Source organism: Pezoporus wallicus, unplaced genomic scaffold, assembly GCF_028554395.1.
Source record: "Pezoporus wallicus isolate ANWC-B61680 ecotype Strahan unplaced genomic scaffold, APGP_CSIRO_Pwel_v1 contig_5958, whole genome shotgun sequence".
Taxonomy (NCBI): domain Eukaryota; kingdom Metazoa; phylum Chordata; class Aves; order Psittaciformes; family Psittacidae; genus Pezoporus; species Pezoporus wallicus.
The window spans coordinates 2,611,336-2,639,281 of record NW_026638491.1 but is presented as its reverse complement, the minus strand read 5'-3'; the positions used below and the strand labels follow the sequence as shown (position 1 = coordinate 2,639,281).

At 37.0% G+C, this 27,946-nt stretch overlaps 1 protein-coding gene across 1 annotated transcript in view; it reads right to left on the bottom strand.

The window, feature by feature from the left end:
- Positions 1 to 27,495, bottom strand: part of CCDC73 (coiled-coil domain containing 73) — an 80,100-nt gene extending 52,605 nt beyond the window's left edge. The window contains exons 1-2 of the mRNA XM_057410971.1: positions 26,360 to 27,495; positions 3,090 to 3,236 (exon numbers count right to left, since the gene is read on the bottom strand). Coding sequence (XP_057266954.1) covers positions 3,090 to 3,236; positions 26,360 to 26,386 — 174 coding nt within the window. The 5' untranslated portion in view covers positions 26,387 to 27,495. The remainder of the gene's footprint in view (positions 1 to 3,089; positions 3,237 to 26,359) is intronic.
- Between the last annotated feature and the right edge of the window lie 451 nt (positions 27,496 to 27,946).

Below are 27,946 nucleotides of genomic sequence, written 5' to 3'. Positions count from 1 at the left end.
AACAAGAAAGAAAATATTTTGATACAAAATATATGTGCTTTCTTGTCCTTGTAAAGATTCTCCTTGTATCTCATATCAATTGTCCTATATGCATTGCACTTCAGAAAGCATTAAAGACTTCAATTTGGCCTATTTGTGCTGCAATTTTATCCTTTCTAAATCATTTATATTTATCCTTTAAAAAAAGGATCATGTCTTATTACTCAGCAAAATGAAGTCAGCTGACAGCAGAGCAAAGCTGACAGACTTTGGAATAAAGTGGATGGGATATCCACAAAAGAATCGCTGGGCTCATCGTTACTTGACGAGTGGGAAAGCAAAGTGGGCAAAAAAATAGAAGGACCTTCAAATTACTGGACTGTGAAGTAATCCCGGGGGGGTGGGGCGGGGGAAGGGGGGGATAGGGGAAGAGTAATATCATGTTCTGTAGCTTTTAATTACACACATATTAAGTCAATCCATATAAAGAACACACACTCTATGAACAGCCAAAGGAAGTGAGGCTGTATGTATTACGTTAAGCAATGCGTTCTCCAGAATACACATGCACAGCCACCATTAACTGGGATTTCATCTGTAAAATAGCAGAACAGTCACTTCTTATGAGAAACTCCTATACATTACTTTAAGAGTTTAACTACAGTTATGCGCTTAACCCAGAAAAGTAAAACCCAGGTAGATGTTCTGAAGTAACTCAATGCATTTATTTAAAAGCATATTCAGAAAAACAAAGTCTCTAAAATAGTATCTTATGGTATTAAGCATGGATTGCATCAAGTCTCAAAATATTTTAACATTTAGTTGTTTTAAGAGTTTCATTTTTATCTGTCTAGATTTGCAGAGATAATTTTAGCTTCAAATTTATTTTCATTAATTTGAATTTATACTGCAGTACTACCAACCATGCAAGGCAGTTTATTAAACTTACAATACATGACAGTTCCTGTCCTGAAGAGACTCCTGTCTACGTGACAAGCAAGACCAACAATGGGAAGAAAAACAGATGCAAACAGAGGTAAAATATCTCATCTAAGGTCAAGCCACAGGTCAAAGACAAAACTGAGAGTAAAATCCACTCTGCTGGCTCTACTGCCTCCAGGAGGCTACTGGTGTGCTGTGAGCCTCACCAGCAACAGGGAAAAGGACTAACAAAATTCCTAAGAAACCAGCAGAACTTTTAATTCACTTTCTGGCACAGCAGATGACACATTTTAAGTTGGCATGTCTTGTTCTTGACCATGGAAAAATTACTGCAGTGCAAGATGAGTACTGTAATTCTCTGTGATTTAGTCTGTGCACTTTTTTCCTCAGTATATTTACAAATTTACAGAATAATTTCATGTTGGTTCGATTTGTAAGAGATTCATAGCTAAACTCAGGAGATAATTTTGTATCTGTTTTTGAAAGCACCAGGCATAGCCATAGTATTCTGTAACCCTTGCTTCTTCAAAATATTCATGTTTTGTATTCCAAATTTCAACCATACTAAGCAAGCTGCCCTGAACTGATTGTTAAAGCAAAGCAAATACAAATGCATTCAGGGATACTTTAAGATTTCAAATTGACTAGCTGCAAAATGCTTAATTTTATTCTTTTTATTTACATTTCTAGCTACAAACGGGTAAATGTAGGTATGTACATTTTTGAGGGTAAAGGTAGGTACAAATGTTATAGAAATGTAGGATCATGTCTTAACTGTAGAACTGACTCTCAGCATGAGCACCAATTTCAAAACTAAAAATACCTTTATGCCAAAAAATTGCTCACCCTTCAGAGGCAACCTTGTATAAAGATCACAGTCACTTACTCTTGTAGTATAGCAGACAAAACAGACAAACTAAAGCAAAAAGAAAAAAAAAAACACAACAGATTAAACTCTGTGTCACTTCATAAAGATTTTAGGCTCTGACCAAGTGCATTAAAAATGCAAAGTGAAGTTAACAGTGTAAATGGAATACTGCTAACAGATCTTATAGGGAAAATATAATCCAATTATTATCATAAAAAATTCTTCAGTCTTTAGTTCTTAATAGAAAAAATAGTTAGACTGGTCTAAACATTACCATTGTAACAAAAGCCTACGGATGAGACCATGGCGAATTTCAGCAATACAGCACCAACAAACGAGGATCATGGAGATTTTCTTTCTTGGATTTTTTTTTTTAATGGCAGACATTCTTTTGTTTACAGTTTTCAAAGAGAGGATTATAGCATTTAACTAAAAATAAGCATAAATCAAGCTTGTTATCAATACTAATATATTAAAAGTAATCAAACACATCTTTTGAACAGGTCAAATTCATCAGACACAGAAATATATACTCTAAGTCTTTAATATAATAGTTAAGAAACACTAAGGAAGGGGAGAAATAGAATCAAATGTTTATGTACATACAACTGAAAAAAGTAACTACAGGAAAATATAGCTGCCTTCAACATTGCAGAAATAATTTTACTTTAGTATGACATAATTCAACTAATATTTCAAAAACAAAACACAACACACATACACACACCCCCCAACACTCAGTATGTAGGGCTCTAGCTTAACAGTTTAGCAATTTAAAAATTGTGAAATAAAGTGGATTTGGTTATCACAGGAGCTTTTTGCCCTCTTGGCTAATTCTGAAAAGCACAAGTAAACAGACAAAAGTAAGTTAAAATTACTGCTTTTCTGTCAAATGATAAATCAATCTATGAAATGAGACTTAGGAAACTGGAAATGGCTTGGATTCTCTTTCTTTCCTTTTCATATCAATGGCTACTCTTAAAGAGATGAACTACAGAGAAATACAAAAATGCTATGTAGATCACTTTTGTCAATAGCCTGGTGATCAACTATAGCAATTCTGGACATTACTACAGGAAAGCCTAATTCATTCCCATACTTCCTGCCATCTACAGAGACATTTCTAAAACAGACCCTGCCTAAATCTATGATATTGTTAAACAAATCCCTGGTCAATGAATAACTTGAAATGCAGCATGAAGCTTAGCCACACTTATGCAGCATTTTCTATGATTAACTACAGGGAGACAGGAATAAGGAAAAAGAAAAAAAATCACTAAAAACCAATATAAACATTTACCCTTCTTATACGCAGTTCTTCTACTGCCTCCAATAAACTTGTTTTAAAGTCTAACAGTCGAATGGAAAGTACTGTCTCTGATGGACTTTTAAGAGTAGAGTCAAGTGCCTGTGTTTCGAAGTCTTCATCCATTCTTTGAACTTGTTTCTGCAAAATAAATAAAATGTGTATTTCCTCCTCAGTTTAAGAGAATAGTCAAACTGCAAAACTTGCAAGTATGGAAGCAAATTATTTCTGTGAGGAGTAAAGCTACTACTTACAGCCATGACACAATGAACAATATTGACTGAGATTATCAGGAAAAAGGAAGCAGTACAGGGTTTTTTTCCACTGCTGCTGCCCTACACCAGCATGAAAGTACTGCAACTAACACATCAGACCATGAAAATGTACATACCTACCTTCAAGATTTCAAAATCACAAGACAGGCTCAATTTTAAAGACAACCTTCAGACTGGCTTGAAATCATGAACTAAAGGTAATATATGTAGCTTCTGCCTCTGAATTCTACCAAGAAAACTTTTGTTTCTGTTCCCACAAGCTCAAGTATCAAAATGTTGTAGTCTAAGCTAGCTAAATCAACTGTTGTCAAGCAGGGAGTTATGCTAACATGAGACCCATGTGTCTCTGTAGGTACAAAGCATGTTTGTTAATAAGAGAGATCATGACAACACTTGGCATTTGATTTAGAAAAAGATCATACCTGTACATACGTCATCCTTATGTACATCATATATGTAAATTACATCATATGTAATCATGTAATCATAATCTGTATTTCCCAGATTATTTTTAATATTTAAGACTGAATTTGCACCAGTCCCCTGGAACATATAACATCATCCTTTCCTTAAGACACCCCACGGGTGCTTCTGGACTAAGAATTAAAGAGGTAGGGATAGCCCACACAAGTTATGGCTGACCACTGCCACAGAACCCTTAGGAAGGAACTCCTGCAGGAATAAGAGAGACCTGCCTGTGTCATGGGGCCATAACAACCACAAATCAGAGCTCCCCACTTTTTCTGCTGTTGTCTAAATAAAACCCTAACACAGATCAAATTTAAGCTGCTTGCTCATGGATAATAGATTGATTCCTTTCTTAGCTGCCCTACCACAAAAGCTATTCTAAGTTACTGAAATAATGGATTTGCTAAAACCAGGAAAAACAGGCTCAATTTTGTCTTCCATTTTAAAATATGTCTAATTCCGAACTGTTCAATATGAAATATTTATCAAAGTTCTTTTGTCAGTGTCAAAATGTGCATGTTTGAAGGACTTCTGAAGAAGCAGCAAATAAAAGTTAATAAGAACAATATGCAAACTTGTACCACTTCAGGCAACAAATCTGGTGTGTTGATGTGCAAAAATGAATCAGGTATTGTGCAGTCAACCTGCATACATTTTAGACACAATTCAGGTATTTTAGACACAGGCCTAGGTATTTGGTGTGGTTTGTTTTAAAGTAAAGCATTATAATTAAAAAAAAACAAACACACACTTTTTGGTTTAGTAAAAATATTTTGAATTTATGAAGTCAGACAACCCCCCACAAACACATTAAAATATATTTCTTTCACACAAGTTGTCAAAATTGTTTCCTTACTGATAAATACTACTGATTCATGAGGCACTACTACAAACAAAACTTTTGATATCATATAAAGTACTGGGAGATGATCATAGCTACAAAACTAATAAAAATGCTAGCATTATGCACAATAGAACATGCACAGGGCCATTTCATTTCACTTTTAATTATGCTATATTCTGACCTGAAGGGTAAGATTTTGCAACTATGATGTTAAAACATGATAACATGCTCAGATTCTACTGCTGTGAGCTGACATTAGATGCTCAGAGTCAGGGATTCTACAGTGAATTTCTACAAGACAGTACTGTTACCAAATGGAGAATCCCAATAGCCTGTATTAATAAGGGGAAAAAACACACGACACAGAAAAAGGATGGTCTAACTCTGGGATTCATCCTACAAAGGTAGGTGCTCTTGAAGGAGTGTACTTCAGTTATGAAATAGTTTCTCTTCAAGTCAACCAGCAGAAGTATGCATTAACCAGTCCACACCAGGGCTTGAGATTGCCCTTCCCAGCACAGAAGCAATCCAAGAATTATTTTCTCAGGGCAATATTTTTAAACTATTGCTATGCTCTAAAGAATGGAATAAAATGAGCCTCAGGCATCCATCCTCTCACCTCACTGATCTCAGCAGGAGCACTTGACAAACAAGACTTCACCTCCATAATGCAGTGAGTAAGGATAAGGGCTTTTCTGAGTGAAGTTCATTGATTCTTCACCCATCCCTTCACCATGAAAGTATTATTTCCTCATGGGCAATTTGTACTCAGACTGTTTTTTCCAAGACTGCAACAAAATGCTTCACAGCCTTCTGCTGAAAACTGCAAGGTATACTGCATGTTATACATGCTCCCTCTCGCCCTCCTCACAGTTGAGTGCAAGACACCTATGTCATCTCTTCCACCACAGAGAGATCAAAGAACTTAGTTACTTGCCAAATAGTTTGTACTGTGCTTGACTGGAAACAAAAATATATAAAAAGGAATAATAAAGTTACAAAAGATTTTCAAATATCTACCATACTGATAAAATGCCTACTTTCAATATCACACATAAATACAAATGCCTAGAGCTATTGTAAAGATGTATGATAACTAATAAACATCTTTTGATATAGAAAATGCCAAAAAAATTTTTGTGTAATCAAAGATATTCCCAGATAGATGCATTTTTATTTTAACAACTGGTATTTATCAGAATACCTGTAATTAAAAAACAATCCTAGAGCATACATGAAATAACATTCTAAAAGTTAAAGACTGAAGTTCCTATTTTGAAGCAATTACTACTCTTGATTTCCTGATTGGTTTATGTTTAACAAAAATTACTTTTTAAAAAGCACATTTAAAAAAATCCATTTTAACACAATTTTAAGTGCCATAAAGGGCTTTATATCTTAGAAAAGCACTTATTAAAAATTACATCTTAAATACCCTACACTAGAAAGTAAGTTAGCCTATAAGCCTGATAGGGGTCAGGGTAATAACACAGAATGAACAAATTACACTGTCATTCCACTTAAATTATTTAAGTTATTTAATTTGACCTGTAGATAGTCTCTTGTCTTCTCATCATGCCTGACTTTTAAGTGGGAGGTCTTCATTCATGATGATCCTTTAATGGAAGCAAAGCTTTCTCCATTTAACCCATGGTGTTATCAATCATGTACAGGGATAAATGAGGCTGTAAGATTTTGCCAGTATCACAAATGACACTGTGACCTGAGGCCAACATCTTTATTTGCTTCTCCAGTGATTCACTTCAGCAGATATTAACCAATTTTATAATCCATGAAAGGCAAAATTAAAGGACACCATCCATAAAACAGAATAATTCCTATCAGCAACAAAGTGATGTCTGTATTATCTTATAAATTATATGGCCATACAGTGTGGTAATGTAATGAAGTAAAGATGGTAATAATCAAATGCCTAGGGCAAATGCTAATATGCATTTAATCACACAGCATGAAGCCATTTGTCACTACAGTTGAATGCATGTGTACATAAAATACATGAGTCACGTCCTTATTGTTATACTATAACAGCATCAATTTCACACTATCATTTTACCACAATAACAACTGTAGGTTTTGATATTAACTAAAACATCCAGTGCCAGAAGTGCAAGTGATAGCAATATCTTTTAAAAACTGTTTTGAAATCCTGTTCCCCCTGCTATTTGACTTAACACATTAGAATTCTGTGAACATGCAATATTCAGTAATATTTTTGTACAAAACCCCCCTTTGGGTACATTTTCACAGCACCCTGAATAACTTTTTAGAAACAGTGTAATTTATGGCATTTCAACATAGGTTGAATCTGTTTTAATGAACACATCAACCTTGACACATAATTCATGATTTTCATTCGTGTGTTTATGGGTACTTCCATACACACAAGAACCAGAGAAAATATTTGCCTTAATGTTTGCAAATACTACCTCCAGAAAAAAACACACTGAAGTGTAAGCATCAATTTCCGTGCTTGGTGAAATACAAGAATGAAAATAATAATGGAGAAACTTTATCTGCCTAAGTCTAATAACTTCTCATCAAATGGATGGCTATAAAAGTATGGCTATTTCCATCAGCTGCAGATACAATTGATTCTCATGTATCATCTCTTTGCTTCAAACGCAACCCACTAAAACTGACAGCTGTAAGAAACACCTTGACTTTTTGCGAAAAACAGTGTAAAAGTTTATGCAACCAAAATTAATTCATCCAGGTATATAATACATGCACATGCGTACAGTTTTGTCTAGCCAGGAGCTAGAATTTAAATCCGAATGTGTTAAGTTACTGTATTTTCAAAATGTTAGTGATGCTGTGGAACCACCAAGTCAGAGTACAGTCTCACAAATACATACCAGGTTTTTGTTACATTAAACTAAAGAGCACGGAATACTGCCCACTTCTAAGTCAAATCCTTTTAAAAAACATTTGCATGCAAAAAGTGGCATAGTATGACTGCATTTAATACAAGATGTTATCAGTATTATGAATCCACACTACACAGGATAAGGTTACTTTTATGATCATTAAAGACTAAAATACATGTAGTGGCACTGCGTAGATCACAAACAGCAAGATATTAAGTCATACACATTTTCACTCTCCAAGGAAATGTGTTTGATACTCTTCAAACACCTGCTTTTATTAGAGAGAAAAACAGATTTGATTTGAATCCATTCTTACCTTAAAAATATATCCTTAAGTTCTGTTATAAGTTTATAAAGTTCTAACTTACATATGAGTTCAGGAACTAGAAAACAGCAGTCAGCTGTACTGAAGGAGCCTAAGAGCCCAGAGTCTGCGATTATGCTAGGACAAGCTAACCAGAAAGCACTAGAAAAAAAGGTGTTGTTCATAATTTTCCACATTCCAATTATCATATGCAACCAAGTCAGGTGTGACCCCCCCATGATAAAGTAATCTACTTGCACACAATGCCATAAAATTTGGACTATAAAACAACTTGGTACATTGCCATGTAGAGATAACAGACAAGAAATATAGAAGAAGCTACATCATATAAGATCCACTGACTTGTTAGGAATCCATATGTTTTTGATGCTTAACGCCTGTTTTACTGGATCTTACAGTTCTTGGCCTCACTTTGATTTAAACAAGTAAAATAAAACTGAAGACAGCACTCCCCCTATCTCAATTGGGCTTGTTTGGTGTTTTTTTCCCCCCCTACTTTAGATTCAGAGATTTTCAGTAGGTAGGGTTATTTAAACTTCTACAGGCTGAAAAAACATTGCATGCAGTTGTTTGATCTTGCCTTCGTTCATTGTTCCATTGAGGGACTTACAGATATATAAGTTATTTTTCATCTCCAACAGAAGGTTATAACAGTTCTCCCTCACCCCACATCTTCTAACAAGAATATATACTATCCTTTTAGGAAAAATAGCTGCCTTGACAGCCAGACAGCACCCACACTCAACCAACACGCTGGATTTGCCCACCTGCCATTCATCTGGACAGCTCCAGAAGGCACAACTCCTTTAAGCTTTGAGAAGCTCTGCTGGAAGATTACTACCTCTCCAAGAGCTCCTTTCAGGTGCTGACAGTGGTGGATTGAGGAACACACAGCAGATAACAGCATATAAACACAGCCTCACCCTCTTGAATGACCTGTGTTGGTTTAATTCTCCATTTTGCTTCCTTTTAGGATGTGTGTCTTTTGGTTTTGTTTTCTAGTTGAGAATGGCTCCATTCTTATAAATCAAACATATAAACCAAACAAAGCAAAAATGTAGGTATTGGGAATGAAGGCACTACCTCTAGCAATTACAGAAGTGATGCATCTGTATACTACAGGGAGCTATTTAACAAAAATATTTCCTGCCTAGAAGAGAATTCACCATGCCACTCATTTTAAAGATGCTCCTCTACAGGTTTGTTAACAATTATTGCATCTACTCATTGTCATCTGTCATCATGACAACCTAAAAAACATTATACCATCATACAAAGTATTTCCTTCAGAGTCTAAAACTTTAGAAGTTTGTCAATTTTCAAAAACTTCTGAACTTTTCAGTTTTCAGAAGTGTATTGCCAACCTTATAAGACAGTCTGTTTTCAAAAGCTAAGATGAATATACCAGTATACTGTCTTTCATTTACAAAGAACTGCATTCTTCAAAATACAGTATCACGATCTGGACTGTTTAAAAAGGCTCAAAACCAGAAGACAATAAAAATCTAATATTTTTATTTTGTAGTCATATCATCTTAAATAAAAAAATCATTTAGAGGAGGCAGACTTGTGGTTTGTGAATGTGAAAGATTATCTGACTTACTATAAGATTCCAATAAATCATGCAGTATTTTCAACTTATTTTAAAGGACCACTTTATACAAATTCGAATTCTAAATACATATTTATACTAAAATTACATAGAAGCCTTTTTTATGCATATATTACATAAACATAAATTTGGTGGGTATACACTTCATGTAGGAACACTGCCTCAGGTCAGGCAAAGGGTGCTTCCACCTCACTATTTCAGCAATAACAAAATAAAAATTAAAAATCCAGTTATAACTCTCTTCTAAATAAAAGTGAACAATAATTCTTTTCCTTGACCTTGCAACTCCATGATTTTTAAATTAGCTTAGAGTACTAATTTGGATCATATGCAGGTTTTCATAATGAAAGAGTCAAGTACAATATTACTATCAGCGCACAATTTGTGTTTTGACAATACACCTTTGAAGATGGTGGAACCAAACTGCTTCTGCAAGGCTTTTCTGGAGAACATTCTCTATCCATTCACTGATGGATTCATAATATTTTGCTCTACCTACCCTCTCTCATTAAGTAGATCCACCTACTCTTCTTCATGCACTTTCCTAAAGTCAGAAGTCACACTTTTACTAGTTTACCTTAACAAAACAGGACAGTATTGTCTACAGGGCAGTTGACAAATTCCAAAACAGACAGTGCATATAACAATGCTTGTTTCCCCAAAGAAACTCAAAGATACTGTTTGCTGCTCTAACAGCTGAAGACTTAAAATACCACACAGTAGGTATCCCACAATTCAGCACATTTTCTCCAAGAACAGATTTGTGAACCTGCTATAACTTCGTATTTTTTAAAGACAAAATAGTCCCAGTCACATCAAGTTGTCCTTATCTATGGTATTAGAAGCTTCTAGCCTAAATTCAATGGCATTTGTTTACATTCAAGATAAGTGCACAGATTTTTCATTCTGGAAGATGCACACTTGCTCTAAAGTTGCCTGTCAAAACCCAAGAAAGTATCAGGTCCTTTGCAAGAGGGAGACCAACATTACCTCCACAACAGAGCACGAGAGTTGTCCTGAAAAACATGCCTTAGAATTTTTGCTGACAAAACCATCTTTAAGTAGCAGTAATCTGAGATGACCTGGATGGCGATACATCTGTTTTCAAAGTTTCAGGTTTTAATAAAATTGTGGAAAGAGTACTGCACTAAACTCTCAGCTATTAGAACCCTCAGGCTTTCTTGGTCAAGCAGCAATGGGTCTGGGTTAGTTGGTTTGATTTTCTTGATTGCCTAAAGGTTTTTGTTTTGATGGGCTTTTTGTATTTCCCCCTCTCCCCCTCATTTCCAACTGTTTCAACATGTCAATAAAGCTACTGCTAAGCAGTACAGGTAAGTGAATTATTATAAAATATGGTGATATGGTTAACATTTTTATCTGTTTCAAACCCATCTAAGTATAACATCTGAGCATGCTATATGTATACTCACTGTGTGGCCACAAAAATGAGTGAAGGACATCTGAACAACACACTGCTGAGAAGACGAAACTGATGAGCCAGAAAGCATATGGGAAAAGTCCCTCAGTGTCTTTTTTATTCAATCAGCACTACTTGATTTTGATGTGATAGTTGCTTGAAACAGCTATTACCACAGTGCTCCAATTCAGCTTTTTAAATCATAATGCAGTAAAGATTACTCCCATCAAATACAGAGCTATAGTAAACAGAACCCGAAGAGTGAAGTTTGCAAGCATGTTTTGTCATTTACTCCAAAGTCTGTATTAGTTACCTCTTGAGTTCTAGATAGAATTTAAGAGATTAGAACTTCTTATCCCAGTATTACATTGCTCAGGATCTGCACTTTTTCCCCATTACAAGAGGTTCCCTTTGGTAATTTGAATTATTTTGATGAAAATGTGAAATCTTTCACAACATAGCTAGCCCAGGCATTTTCCAAAACAGGGTGACTTAAAGCTTTTGTACCACTTAAATTGGTTAGTATGCCTCACAAACACAGAAATGCATTTTCAGGATCCTTACCTTCTGTAATCAAAACCAGTTACACCGTTTATTGTATCTGTCTTTTATACAACAATGGCAAGAACATAAATAGTAACAGATTTTCTTCCAACCACAGGTAAAAGATTATTAATAAATTAGCACCAAAAAAAAAAAAAAAATCTTAACTCATTTCAGGTCAAGTTGAGAAAAAAGGGAGACATGAGACAGTTTCACCAAGACTGCAGAAATATGTATCTACTTACGACATGTTTGTATGTGGGATTAAATCCTTAGCTTTTCAATTCTAATGTTTTTTTAAGATTTAGTCAGTGCCCTTTTACTAGTATAAAAACAAAGTTCAGTGCATTAATAGGACCGAGGCTGACACAAATTTCACGGGCACGGCAAAATCTGGAGGTCTACGTGAATCAAAAAGTTTACCTTCGTTTTAAACACCACACTGCCACCTAGTCGACAACTACTGAACTATGCTGTCCTCCTACTTGATGCACCGCAATTACAGCTAAAGCCATGGAATGAAAATTAAATCACTTCCTAAAACCATGTTTGTGCGAGGATTAAGGTATCGAAACAATGAGAGCCACTGAACGAGTTTGAGAAGTATCCCGGCAGCACAAAGCAAGCAGCAACTGCAGTTTTCAATATCCACTTGCAATGTGCCACTTGCTGCAAAAAGGAACACCTATTCAGGAAGCATTCCAATGTGGTAGCTGCTACTTGCTCGTAGTTATAGTTGTGAAATAACTATGCCAAGTGTAAAACAAGGCAATAATTAGCCTCAGTGCCATCAAGTAAGGGATCAATCCAAAATTATTTAATTTTAACATTACATGGAATTACACTAAGGAATGTGTTGAAGAAAACCATACATAAAACATAAGGGGAATAATTCGCTCTCTTGGCTAAATGTAATCCAAAAGACAGGGACATGGCAGTGGGAGGAGCAAATGCAATCTCCTGTGTCAGCAAGTTCAGGCACTACTGATACTTAACTTCTTTCCAACGTTTTTGAAATATCTATTTTATATTCTGAAAAAAAAACTGATTTGCCTGAAGGCTGGTTTGGCTTTTGTCTTCTGTCTTCTTTTAAATGTCTGACAAGAAGTACTATATTTTCCTCTACAAACCATTCTTCAACACAACTTATATTAACATGACTTAACTATGTGGGGGTCCCTATGGTAAAGCTTCACAAGGAAAGAAATTATCATCCAAATAAGGCATAATATAAGAATCACAGAATCCTAAGGGTTGGAAGGGACCTCAAAAGATCATCTAGTCCAACCCTCCTGCAAGAGCAGGGTAACCTAGAGTACATCACACAGGAACTTGTCCAGGCAGGCCTTGAATATCTCCAACGTAGGAGACTCCACAACCCCCCTGGGCAACCTGTTCCAGTGATCTGTCACTCTCACAGTAAAGAAATTTTTCCTGAGGTTCACATGGAACCTCCTATGCTCCTGTTTACACCCATTGCCTCTTGTCCTATCACTGGACATCACTGAAAAAGCCCTAGCTCCATTATCCTGACACTCACCCTTTACATATTTGTAAACATTGATGAGGTCACCCCTCAGTCTCCTCCAAGCTAAAGAGTCCCAGGTCCCTCAGCCTCTCCTCATAAGAGAGATGTTCCATTCCCTTAATCATCTTTGCAGCTCTGCGCTGGACTCTTTCAAGCAATTCCCTGTCCTTCTTGAACTGTGGGGCCCAGAACTGGACACAATAATCCAGATGCGGCCTCACCAAGGCAGAGTAGAGGGGGAGGAGAACCTCTCTTGACCTACTAAACACACCCTTTCTAATGCACCCTAGAATGCCATTGGCCTTCTTGGCCACAAGGGCACATTGCTGGCTCACGGTCATCCTCCTATCCACCAGGACCCCCAGGTGCCTTTCCCCTTCACTACTGTCCAGCAGGTCAGCCCCCAACCTGTACTGGTACATGGGGTTGTTCTTCCCCAGATGCAGGACTCTACACTTGCCCTTGTTGAATTTCATCAAGTTCCTCTCTGCCCAACTCTCCAGTCTGTCCAGGTCTCGCTGAATGGCAACACAGCCCTCTGGTGTGTCAGCCACTCCTCCCAGTTTAGTATCATCAGCAAACTTGCTGAGGGTACATTCAGTTCCCTCATCCATGTCATTGATGAATATATTAAACAGCACTGGTCCCAGCACCAACCCCTGAGGGACTTCACTAGTCACAGACCTCCAGCTAGATTCTGCCCCATTGACCACAACTCTCTGCCTTCTTCCTTCCAACCAGTTCTTGAGCCACCTCACTACCTGATCATCAAGCCCACACTTCCTTAGCTTATCTATGAGGATGCTGTGGGAGACAGTATCAAATGCCTTACTGAAATCAAGAAAAACCACATCTACCGCTCTACCATCATCCATCCACCTGGTTACTTGCTCATAGAAGGCTATAAGGTTGGTCAAACATGACTTCCCCTTGGTAAAGCCATGTTGGCTGTTCTTAATGACCCCCTCATCCTTGATATGTCTAGAGATGGTGTCAAGAATAAGTTGTTCCATCACCTTTCCAGGGATGGAGGTAAGGCTGACCGGTCTAATTACCCGGGTAAGAAAATTGTTTCTTTTCTGCTTGAGCATCATAGGTAACGTTGATATCAGTAAAAATAATTCCTGTCTGATCATTATAACAATTTTTTAATCCTGTATGTGTGCATCCTGCTATAGGTTAGAGAAAGGACATTTCTGCAGTACCAGGTATGGAACAGCTCCCACAGGAGGTCAGGAACAGCAGAAGGCAAAGCATAGGCTTGTACCAGCACAGTTTTGTGTCTCCTCATGTGACAACATCTCTAAAACTTCAGAGCAGCAAAGACTGCAGAAAGGCAGATGTTCCTCCCCCTCTTTGGGTACCCAGCCTAATACATGACCAACAGGCACAGGATTTTTTGCAGGACAGAAGACAGAATGCATGATGTTTCTGTAAAAATGCATTAGAACCCTGTAATTACATGGCATATGATAAAAACATGAATGCAAAAAGGGATAGGAAACCATGACAGCAACACTTTTAAGATGACACATACAGAAGATGGTAATTTTAGAGCTTTTTTTCATGTTAGCTTTTATCAGGAACATGAGGAACAGCATGACTCAGATCTTACTAGAAATACCCAGTAAATATGGAAGTTTTACTTATTTGTTCAAATTCTCAAGTAAAAGACAAGATTTAAACTTTCCTACTGAGAACATATTTTGACGTTTGAAGCACTGTACTGTTAAGTACACGTTATTTTTTCAGCTAAAAAATTATCACCATGGTTACAGTAACATGCAGCTGGCATCCTGTCAGAGGAAACTAAATCAGAAAGGACACCTCAGTTTCAAACCAGGAATGCTTACCTGCAGGCTGAAACACACTGGAAGTCAGACACAAGCAATGCAATGAGCATCAAGTCAACTAACTGAGGGTGCTCATGCAAGTACAAGGAGACACACAGGAAAAGGAAAAACTCTCCTGTACCTTCTTGTCCCTTTGGATTCAGAACAGGACAGAAGGTGGCACTGACAGAAAAGATGTACCAGGTATTAATGTACTCTCACAGACTTGTACCACGGTGAAACTGCTCTTATGCTGAGACATGAGCAGCCCAGCTACCAATCTAAATAAGAATTTCCAGGCTCTGGGTGGGGCACCGCATAAACAAATCCACACAAAAAGCAAGAAACTGAACCCTACATAATAGAAGTGAGGAAAGAAGCCACTCTCTCTGACTCAGGCCTTGATTATTAATAGCACTGCAGCCACCCAGGCCCAGCTCAAAAATTTAAAAAGCAATGAAAAAATTAAACGAAAACGCCAAAACAAGCAAAAAGCTTGTTTTCCCCTAGTTCTACCAGAGTGGAGGCAGGTTATTTGCAGGCAGCCCTGATCCTCCTAGCTTTCCCCCTGCCTCGAGCAGTGGGCCTGGCTCACCTTCCTCAGCACCGCCTTCCCGCCAAAGGCCTCTCTCCTCAGCGGAGACGGCCGGGGCAGTGGCAGAGGCAGCACATGTTTGTGACAGCTGATTTCTTCTTCCTTAGCAACACAAAAGTAGGACACTTCACCCCTTCCAGTCTGAAATGTATGAGCTGCTGGAAGGGAGCTGTACTTGTGCCCTCGCCCCCTTCCCAGACCGGAACACTGCCACCCTTACACCAAGCTGCCCCTGAGGGAAAGCGGAAGAGGAGCAGGCACGTTTAGGGCAGAAAGGCTTTAAGCTCCACGCTCATCGTGCGCCAAAGCACGGAAACGCAGCTAATACATTCTCAAATCCTTTATTCTGCCCTCTAGTGACACCATGTGTAAATTTATTTTTTAAGTGAATAGGACACAAAAGTAATTTGTTTCTCAAAGGCATATCTGGTACTTTTTTTCCTTTATCTCAAAGATCCTGCTACGTAGTTCTGAAGCGGATGCATATTTTGCCACAAGTCTTTATTATTTTTTCCCCAGATTTTTTTTTTTTGAACAGTAGTCTGTTTGATTTCAAGCCATAACAATATTTGATATAATGGCTAATGTGCTCACAACACTAAGGAGAAGGTGATTTGACTTGTGGGAGGCATACAGCCCAACTTTGTTGGAGCAGGCATGAAAGAAAATTGTTTATATAGTTTAAATAATTTATATCAAAATACATATTGAGCAACTTGGTCTAGTGGAAGGTGTCCCTGTCTATGGCAGGGGGTTGGAACTGGATGAGCTTTAAGGCCCCTTCCAATCCAAACCAGTCTGGGATTTTATGAAAATCAACATTTCCAAACCACTCAAGGTAAAAAATAAGAATAAATAAATGGGATACCTAAAATAGAATGCATTTGAAATTAAAATGGTAAGCAGAATGATGATGCACAGAACTATAGCCTTCCTCAGTCCAAAGAATTTCTCATCAAAACTTGGTTTTCTTGGCTAGGCAGCTTCATAGGCACAGAATCCCAAAGGAATATTCTCAGGAATATGATCCAATTCCAGTAATGCTGGAAACCTCCAGTGACACCAATCCTTCCTATGCCCATGTAACAGTGAATCCCCTTCCTACCGCATGATCAAGTCAGCCCTCACTAACCTTTCCAGGCACCATCATGCTCCTGAGTCAAAGTGCTAGGCTTTCTATAAGCCACATACGGATCTTTACAAACATACTACAACAAACCCCCTCAGCTGACACATACAAGGCTCACGCTAGTGGAGCAGAGAAAAGTCAGATAACACAAGCATAGCATATTAAATACAATTTGATTATTTAAAGATCAGAGAATACAAAATTGTTTGTCAAGCTGTGCTTTGCAATTTTCATAGAATATGTTAAGAGAATTAAAACTGAAAATACTGCATGCAGGAAATTTTTTAATAACATGATCTAAAGAACCACCACAACATTTTAAACGGTTTCACGACGAACAGCTTTAAGATTGTATGCTGCTATTTTGTAGTGTAACCATAGTGTCAGTTTATGACTTTAACAACTAAGTATTTCTCTGCAAAACTTAACATTCATTTTTATGATTATCTTCAGATCCTTAATAAATCAATGCTGAACACTTGCATGGAAGATGACCTAGATATATGAGGAAGAAAGGGGATATAAAGTCATACAACTCAGGCAAAGCATAATACAAGTATAATGTGAAAATGAGCACTATAACAAAAAGTTATGCAGGACTTATTTATCAAGGATTTACATTTAACATGGGATGCAAGCTTAAGTCATGTAATAACTATCAGCTATTAGGATCCATTACTTTTGCTAATGAAACTTGACAGAAGCAGAAAGAAATGGGATAACGAACATGAGAAATAAATGGGCTTCCAGTAACTATTTAATTTCCTGGATAAGGGGAATAGAACAATCTAAAGTGACTTGCAGAAATTTATGTCCTATCATAAGCAGAAACAAAACACAAATTTGAATGTAATATAGGAACCCTTGTCACTTATGTTCCTCTCTACTCTAAAATTTGAATATAAATGTACAAAAGTCATCTTTGGTTTTGACTCAAGATTGCTTACACTTCACCTGGATTAGGTGTCTCCAACAACAGCATGAACTTCTATGAAAGCATTGTTTCCATAAATTGTATAGTGCAAGTGTCTTCCAATAAGGCTCCCAGCAAATAATATGTAACATCAAATATACATAACAAATCACATTTTATGTAAAGATAACTTAGTCACTGTGGAATGAGTTGCTTCCCCTCCCTCCCCCACATCCTACGATTTACTTGGCAAAAGCTAAAATATTTGAAACGATACCTGAAAATGTAATATTTTCCAAAGTACAATTCAGAAAGCATTCTTTTGCAGAACTTTTGAAATGTGTACTCTAGATCTACTAGACGGGGACATAACTTGGACAGTCATCAGTAACATGAGATTTATTGCTGTCAAGGCCATGGCTGGAAGCTAAAATACAAATACAGGGGAGAGCTAACCTTCATACTGCAGTTGATAGACAGTGCTACAAATGAACACCAGTTCAGCATGCATTGGCTACAGCAGCTGTTGGAAATCATGTTTGTGACTCACTCCAGTCTTTGAAATGCATCTGGTAGTCTAAGTAGACCGACACCCTAAGCAAACCTTTATCATTGCTCTAATGGTTTTCACTAGGAATTCCAATTGTGTTAATCATATAAATCTATACTTAAAAAATCCCTTTTAGAAGAAAATGACAACTTATTTTTAAAATACTTCTAATGAAGCCTTATGAAACTAATACCTTTGGATGTCATCTCAAATCTTCATCCAACTTATAAATACCTGCTTTAGATCAGTTGCACATTTTTTAAATACAATATGTACATTATAATGAAACGTGCCAATCAAATGCTACACTTCAGTAAGCGCCTTTCCTCTCCCATCTGAAGCTGGGTTAAATGTAGCAATAGCATCTACTAATTTATACTTAGAACTGACAGTATTACTGTTAACTTGAGATATTTCATAAAATAGTAATGTGACATTTAGCAATTCTGGAATCAAGTCATATACCTAGAAAACAATATTTGCAATTACATCAGTTTGTGGTTGTGAGGTTTTCTGTTTGTTTTGGTTTTGTGGGTTTGTTTAAATTCCTTCTGCACAAACTTATCCCTATGCCTCCTAGGTACTTTGAACATCATACACCGAAGTAAAAGCATTAATTTCATGTTTTCACTTTTGTTTTTGTAGAGCACAGAACCACAAATTCTTACAGAAAATATAACCGGTATTTTTTATTTCTATTAATATGGCTAGTATCCAAGAGCATTTACAAGAAGATAGTACAAGTAAATAGTAAAATGTTATGAAATAATTTGGGTATTTGTGCTCTGTGACAAAAAAACATATTGTGGATTATCTGTGTATTTTTAAGTAAACAGGCACACCCCGACTAACAACACTTTAATGAGCAACCTTCTGCCTGATGCTGCAGTGGTAATACCAATGTTGCACAGAATGTAGTTCGTCCAAACTTTAATTCCAAACTTCAGTTATACCGCTACAATGATTCAGGGATTATAATCAACTCACAGTCTCAATTGCTGTTCTGATAAAATGGTATCCTTGCTAATCTGACAAACTCAATCTGAAAGGAAACATCAATAGTTCAAAGATATAAAATGGCTAACAACCACATACACTTCCAAACTTTATATATTAAATAATATTTTCACATTCTTTAAGTTATTCTCTGGTAGAAGTTTCCCATAGCTACAAAACATACTGAGATTGCATTTAATGCTGAAACTGAAGATTCATATTTCCCATGATGGAAGCAGCATAAAACAATCTGGACTATAGCTCACTTTAACATGTTCTGCAAGTAATCCAGACACAGTGAAGATGTCCAAGAAGAAGAATAGGAACAGTCCTGCTATTTGGCTTGTGCTTACAAAACTTTATTTGGTGGCTGCCATTCATAATCATTTTTGTAGAAATCTTTAAAATTATCGCACCAATGTATCTGGAAGGAATATTCTGTTCCAGATAGAGTACAGCAAGTGGAATGTTCTTCAGCCTTTCACCTTTTTTTGTGTCAAGCTCTCAGAACCACGCCAGAACATTTGTCCCCAAATGTTTTTGGTATGTTCTTCCAAGTTATTATTACAGTTAGGCCACACCTTTTTAATTCAGCATCAGTCCTTTATGATAGTTTTCAATTAAGAAAGATGGATTTACAAGAAACGTGTCTACAGAAGAAAATATTGTAACACTTTTAAAAAGACTTTGCTCATTAAACACTTTAAAAAAGATACTGCAAACAAGATCTGAGACATTTAAAGAAGAAAGCCCTGACATTCGTTTTTGAAATTAAGTAATACAGCTGCATACAAACATCAAAACAATAACAGAAAGAAACCAGGAATACAGTCCTGAAAGACACACACTGCTCCTCCCATAGAGCACTGCCGCTGGAATCAATGCTTCTTAGAGATGATAAAACGTAACTGCTGAGAAATTATGTTACACATGGTATGGAAGCAAAAATAAAATACTCACTTAATGAAGAGAATAAATAGTTATCCTTGAAAAATAAAGCAAGAATCGAACTAATCCATTTAATTTGGTAGTACCTGCTAGTTTTGGTTTTCTAAAAAGCCTGACCACCCACAAACCCAAACATAAAATTAGCACATACGGACATCTAAAAGACAGAAGAGACTTAAGTCTCATCCACTTTTGTTTTTCGTAATTATACAAAATAAGCTGGTGTAAGAGACTGAGGGGAGGGGAAGAATCAGAGACTCTTTGGCTGACTGGATGCGTTACATTAATTTCTTAATATGTGAAGGAGTGGATTACCCCTCTAACAGCAATGGGAAAATTAGTTTCTTTATTTCTTCATTAAGACTGTGGGAGGGAAATTAATTTTCTACACTGGTTTTCAGAATTAATTGGATATATCTTTATTAAAGTGATAAATATGCACACATAGTTTTTGGTTGAAAGAATTCTCTAAATTAAACAGATGTTTTCAAATAAGTTTGGTAGCACATGGTTTTTTTTTTGTTTAATTTTCTGATGTCATAAAAACATGGAAAAATGGATCGTATCATTCATTTCTTCCTACTGACTGTATTATTTTTGTACCTATGTTCTTTCATCTTGTAATGTGTACCTCAGCGTCTCTGCCTTCATACACATAGAAATGTGCACCAAAAAAAAGGGGGTTTTGACTTTTGCAAACAGAAACTGTAGTTTTTAAAAGCATCACAGTACTTCAAAGAAATGAGGCAAAGTAATTGAGGTGTCTAGGTGTCTTCATGTCTGTGCTGGTACTTAGAGCTGAAACCCACCAATCTGTTGGCAAGACCTGTAACTCTTTGACACTCTTGATTACCAAATCCACCATAATTAAAATCCATGAATGCAGAGGGCCAAGCTACCGTTCTAATCCTTGAAAAATAATGACCTTTAAGGCAACTGACCTAAATAATCACTTAGAATTTAGAAACTCTTTTCAACCTGAAAAGAACATATATATATAAAATCTCATAACTTTTTTGAACTCATTTTCTAGGTTCAAAAAATCCAAGCAAATTTATTCCAAGTTACACAGCAAAGACAGAAGCAGCTCTACAACAGGCACAGGTGATTCATCTTTGCAGAATTTCCTCAAGTTACCCCTTTTTTTATAGGCTTCACCTTAATTTATGTTAATAGGGTTCTGGTGGAGTCTATGATGAGATTATTCTCATTGTAAGAGGAAAAGAAGAATACATGGCATACAGGTAAATAATTAAATAATGGTGGGGAGAATTACAGCTGATCTCCTTACTAGGAAGTTAATAGGAAGCTCTTGTTTGTTTGGTCTAACAAAAAACATCTTAACTACAGACACCAAGAATACAGGAATTAAATGAGAAAAAATCATATTGAACTAATGTAAGACTATATCAAAAGCATTTGCATATTGTGATTCATCCTACTTCTTTAATCCTTTCCACTGGAATAGTTCTTTTCTTTCAAAACTACCAACAATAAAGTTGCATAATACAACTGAGAGGAAGAAGCAGAACAAGTTCTTCACGTGTTTAGATAATCTATCACTTGATTAGTAGCATATTTAAAAAGAAAACAAAAATCTGAGCCCACAGAGCACCTTCATTAGTGTTAACCATAACTTGCAAAGGCAAAATAAGATGTATTCTTTGCCCTGAGAAACAACATGAATGCATAGCACAGTAAAAACAAGCTTCAACTCCATCTCCCCTATTACGAGAACTTAAAGGAGCAGGTCAAATTTTTATCCAGACTTCCTTTAAGTAGCAGAGAAGATCTAAACTACCTGAGGAAACAAGTCAGTAGTGAAATAATAAAAAAAAAAAGTCATCAAAATTTCTCTTCCTTAGGGAAGAGGAACTATGATCTACCCTGTAATTGAACCAGTACAGGGCAGAGCCCCTTCCAGTGCTGCAGCATTTATAAAAAATTCAAGTCAACAGGCTTTTACCAATATTGCTGTTTTAACTGCCTCATGCTTTCATGGAGGAGGTTGTTGTAGGCCCTGCAATCCTTCATGTCACACCAACTCCTTTGGTCAGAGTTCCAACAAAACCACCATGTGATTCCTCTCTCCCAGGTTTTTGGGTTTTTTGTTTTTTTTTTTTAAATATTAAAAAAATGCTCCCACGCTCAAGAAACAAGGAAGCTCCAGAACACTTTTCATATCCAACTATATAATCTCCAGATAAAAAAGACAGGACTTGATAGACAGCATCCTCAAACCACCCTGAGTCAAGACTGGGTGACCTTTTCTACTCTACAGCAAAAGCTCTACATGAATGGGGCAACATAAACTATGTTTGTCATCCCTTCCCCTGTACACATTGTTAGCCTGCACATCCCTAATTCAGGTGAGAATGGCATTGTGAGAATGCTATGAACATTTAGAATGCAAGACCAATACTCAGACTCTTGATCCAAACTCATCTATTTCCTTCTTACTCACATGAACTTCCCCTTTGGTAATAATACCACAGTGGCCATGTAGACTACTGCCTGGTCTTCTTGAGCCACTTCAAGCACTTAAAAAGATACTGTAGATCCAACAGTTTCTCCATAGCCAAGTTGTTCATCCGTGTTCTTTTTCCTGAGCTAAAGCAGAAGTGAAATAATTGCTTGCTTACCTGCCTACGATAATGCAGATTATATCCCTGAGAAGGAAAGCGCACCAAGTATTAGAGAGTTCAGCCTTTGTTGTAAGTGTCAAGAATTGCATATACATTTGAGATGCAGTTATTAAAACTATTCTGTTGGAAACGAAGTGGTGTTTTGGGGTCCACAAAGCAAGAAACAAAAGAACTTGTAACAGTACTCCTCCCTAGACCTCTCTTTGGAGAGAGACTGTTCACCTAGACTCTCTGTGCATTTTCTTAGGCAGGGAGACTAGTTAGGCAGTTTGTCATCACTGATGTTAACGTTTTCTGCTTCTATAAATACTTTTAGAATCAGCTTTTAGGCCACAGCAAAGAATAACTGCATCCTCAGCAGACCTGTGCTGACTTTACTTCACATGTGTGGCATTCTCTCATTTTGACTACAAACCTGAAAACTTCAATTGCTTCCTCAAATTCAATAAAATTCACTTTGCTCTTTACCGACTGTAATGTCCTAGACCATTTTCTAGAAACTGTAATCAACATAAACAGAACAGCAAGTTATAATATGCAAAGGGGAAAAGCAGGTTAAAACCACTGTCTAAAATGAAAAACAGTAAAAATTTATCTATTATCAACCCTAGCAACCATTCGATAAAAGCACCTACAATAAGCACCTCATCCAAAGCCAGCTTCTACTCACCAGTGGAAACAAATTGAGTTTTAAATTTACATGGCTAAAGAGAAAAAAGAGAAAAAAAAAATAATCTTTCTCACCTGAAGTCTTTAAGCAACCCTCCCACAATCACAAACAAGTTCCTTGCTGATCAACCTAATACATACCAAATAGAAACTGACTGTACTATAGCAGCAAAATGTATAAATATATCTCCACAGTTACTAAAACAAATGCCAAGCATAACAGAAACATCAACATCTGTCGTATTTATGCCCTTCAGAGGCCTGCACTGCTGCTGCAGCTGAGTGAAATTAAAACACAGACAAAGCTGACAGTCTGGTGTGATGTTACTTCACCTACAAATAACTCAGAAGCTCAGATCTGTTAGAAAATGAAACTTTTTCAAGACATTTTATACGGCTTTGGCTTGTATACTTTGATAGCAGATTCTCAGCGGGAACGTTCAGGATTACAAATGAAAGTAGAGCTGCAGGAGTAATTTGAAAGGCCACCTGAGAGCTCCCTCTAGTGTGAGCAAGAAAACCAAATAATTTAAATCCAAGATACCAGCTGCATAGAGAAATGTGTTACTGAGACAAAAATAGATAATGCAAGAGAAATAGGTAAAGAGCTGAATATTAACCCCAAATCTTAGGAAGCTGAGATGACGTTGAAACACGAGGGCTTTTCTGGACTACAAACAGTCAGCATCATGGAATCATAGGATGGTTGAGGTTGGAGGCCCCCCAAGCAGGGCCACCTACAGCCAATTGCTCAGGACCACATCCAGATGGTTTTTGAATATCTCCAAGGCCAGAGACTACAGGGAGCTTGTTCTTGACTAGTGAGCTTAAATATCAAAGCCAAACGGGATGATTTTGCTAATCAGAAGTAGCTCACCAAAATAAGACAAAACAGCATCAACAAAAGCCAGAAGCAGATTTTCATCACACTGCAAGGAGGTTTTGACATGATTTTTACCTTGCATATATTTGGGAGCACATTGTTTTAAATGAGCCAATTTATGCAGAATTTTCTACAGACCATTTCCTGGAATTCTCATGCCAGGACATGTACGTACAAGTCTAACAACATACTAGTCTTGGCAACAATGAAAAAGGTTTGGCCTTATTCCACTTACTGCATCTAAAAACATTATGAGCAACTGACAATGCTGAATTTTAATCCTATTAGATGAGCAGCATTCTCGGTGCCTTCAGTGGTAGCTGACAGCATTCACTAACTGGGAGCACCGGGCCCATTACTGAAATCTGACTGGGTGAGTGTTTGCTTCCTCATCACCACAGGTAACATTTCCATTCCTGCTTAAATACTGAATACAGAGGAACTATAGGTGAAACTGAGCCCTGTAAGGCTTTTACTGACCCTCTATAAGCATTTTTTCTTGATTAACTTGCCCATAAAGATCAGTACTCTGAAAAGATCAACCTTTGTTAATTGTATAATTACTGTTGCTATTTATGTGCTATTGCAAGCATCTCCCATTATTTCTGAGCAGTAAAAATTCTCTCTTTTATTAGACCAACCAAAATAGCTGTAAACCCAGGCATTTCTACACGAAGGCACAAGGAACACTAGGGGTACCCAAAGTGTAACTGTCTTTTCCAAGATGACCTGGTCTAAACTAAGCCCTTCAGACAGCATATAATATGTGGAACAGGGTAACAGGTTTATCCAAGATTCTAATATGGTTCACTCATTTGGTTGAAGTGCTTATTGCAGTAACCCTTTGATGTTAACTGTACAAAGCTAATAATTAAAGTGTAAGTCATGTTAGATTACCTTTACTAAAAAAAGCATTACTCCTAAAACAAGCTACCTGGACAGAAATTAAGTTAATAAACATGAGAACATAAAACAGTTTTGCATAAAGGACAAATCTATAACACATGATTCAGGACCTCAATTAAAGCACTGCAAAGAACAAACCAGATGAACAAGGTTTCAAAGTCTGTGATGAGAGGGGTCATTCTTAATTAGATATTTATGTCATTTCCATTATTTAAATACTTAAAAGTTCTCTCCACAGTTTATCATAATAATTGATAAATACTACATGGGAAACTGAACAATAGCTACACGGAATTTGATACTCATATTATGGTAGGATATATTTGCATATTGGGGTGAGATACAGGGCTTTACTTTTCACAGTTCTGTATCAAACAATCAAAAGAAAATCCTCACCATCACAATCTGAGCAGGACACTGCTAACCAGGAATTAAATGCATTCCTGACCCAAAGTCCTCCTAATCAGAAATCAGTAAAGCACATTATTCTTTACCATACTAAAATGAATGCATCACTGTTAATTTACAGCAAAGTAATCAATATATGGAGAAACAAATAATTACTGTATAGACATCTTACATTGGTATCACCCTGCTCTTGTGAGGAGATACATAGTTCTGGTTCAATTCAACAGCATCATATTTAATGTCTCCTGCAATATTTTTACCAAACATCAGTTACGAGTAAAATTTTAAAATTAATGTAAATAATCATACTAGCCAGTATAGCCAATAGACATTTATTTAGAAATATGAATTTATATTCACCCAATGTTAACAGTGAGAGATTTTTAATCTCTCAGAATATCTCTAATTACATTACCTGCTATACTGTATTTATCTGAAAACTTGAGGAAATTATCTTTGCTCATGGTTTCATCTTCCTGAGCTTATTCACCACATAGCTTGATAATTTAACAATAAGGTTCTTTTGCCATAAAAATTAATTTACGAGTAGGAAAGTAACATGCAAAATGCTGCTCATCATTCTGCCATGCTAAAAACTGCACATACACAGGAGATACTCTATTTATCCTGAGCACTTGCTATACCTTTTTTTTCCTTATATTTTTCTTTCTGTGTTCGGTATAACAAACCAGAGTTTAAGCACACTTGCAATCATTATCTATAACATAATCCTAAAATAGCAGTATTTCATTATATCATGATTAGCTTAAGCTGCATACACTGTTTTCTTTACATCTACTGTTGTAATGCTGCCTTAAACAGGAAACTTGAGTCTTGGGGTTGGGATAGCAAAAATTTAGGTATAGTTCAGAAACAGGGGGAGCTCCTACCCTGGGAATAATGGAGTCAATCCACATCTACGGAGAGGGGATAAACCTTGCTGAGTCTTCTTTTGTTATTCTGTCTTAATAAGGGCATGTAGTGATGGCATAACACAACAGAAGTTCAGCTCATTAATACAAGAGGGAACCAGGACTCACACAGGCTTGTTACAATGTTTGCCATTACCAGCTTCTCACTTATTTTTCTGTTGAGGCTAACATACAAACACACATGAGTTTTCACACGTCTGTGTGCCAGTATAGTAACCCTCAGTGAGGATTTCACTGCAAACCCTCAAGATCACAGGCTGAGCCCAGAGAGAGGCGTAGGAGAAAGTTAAAAATCTGCGGGCCTTTCCCACTGCAGTTCCACTGTGTTGCTCCTCCACCTTCAGAGCAGGGGGGAGATCAGCAGAGAATTCAGATGGGATTCATCTGTCCCACAGTCCACACACTAGGAGCCTTCTCCTCCAATGCAGGCAGAGCTGTGACCTGAGCATAATGGGATCCACACCCACTTCTCAAGTGGCATACATAGGCAACTCTAAAATACTTTATCTTTTCTCAGAAATGATATGCAACGGGGGTATAACACAATGGAAATTCACCCATTGCTTATACAATAGAGGCTCCTCATACAAAGTTGTTATGACACATAAAAAGTTTCCATATATGCATACAGGTGTTTTACTTGCGCTTAAATGCACCACAGAGTTCTTGAGTATTCATGTGCTGGCACTATAGCTATTTCTGTGGTTAGCACCACCCTCATAGAGACAGTCAGGTAGGAACTCGGGATGAGGGCCGAGCAGAGGTGCACAGAAGAAGTTGTAAAGTCCTTCACGAAGTAACGGCAGTTTCTTCTTTTTCCAACATGTGGCAACTAGTATTCTTGTCTCCTTAATGTTACCTAGGTAATAAACAACCTATACTGCTCTTTTCTTATATAATATTGTTATCTTAGTACCCCACTCTGCCATAAGCACATACTACAATCACATTACAATCTTCTGTTGAGATCTCCACCAGCTAAAAAGCATTAGAGCCATCCCAGCTGGTAAGTTACCTATTCATCAAGCTCCTCTCAACTGCAATACATTGGTGCTCTGAAGTAAATATTTAACTACAGCTGTCGTGCCTCCAAACAATTCTCCTTATCTCACATATTAGAATTTCCTGGTTTTTCTCCATGGAGTATCTAATCACTTTCACCAGCATTACCCAATACCCTCATTCTACCCTTTCCTGCTTCTGTATATGGAAGTCACTCCAGCACTTAAATGAAGAATACAATCCCAAGTCAGGACAGGAGACCTCCTACCGCAGACACAAAACATTCAGTCCATGGTAGCAAAACCATCCCACTCACATGTCTTGATTTTTTTTTTTTTTTTTTTTTTGTGTGCAGTTTATAACCCAACCCATGCCAAAACTCTTCACATTATTTGTTACCAGCACACTGTGTTAAACATATTCTTAGCCTTCCCTTTTAGAAAGGTTTTCAAGTACCACTTCATGCCTTCACTAACACCACACATGGATAAGGTCTGTTTTCACTTATAAACACCCAGCCAACAGACTCGCCAACTTCCATAT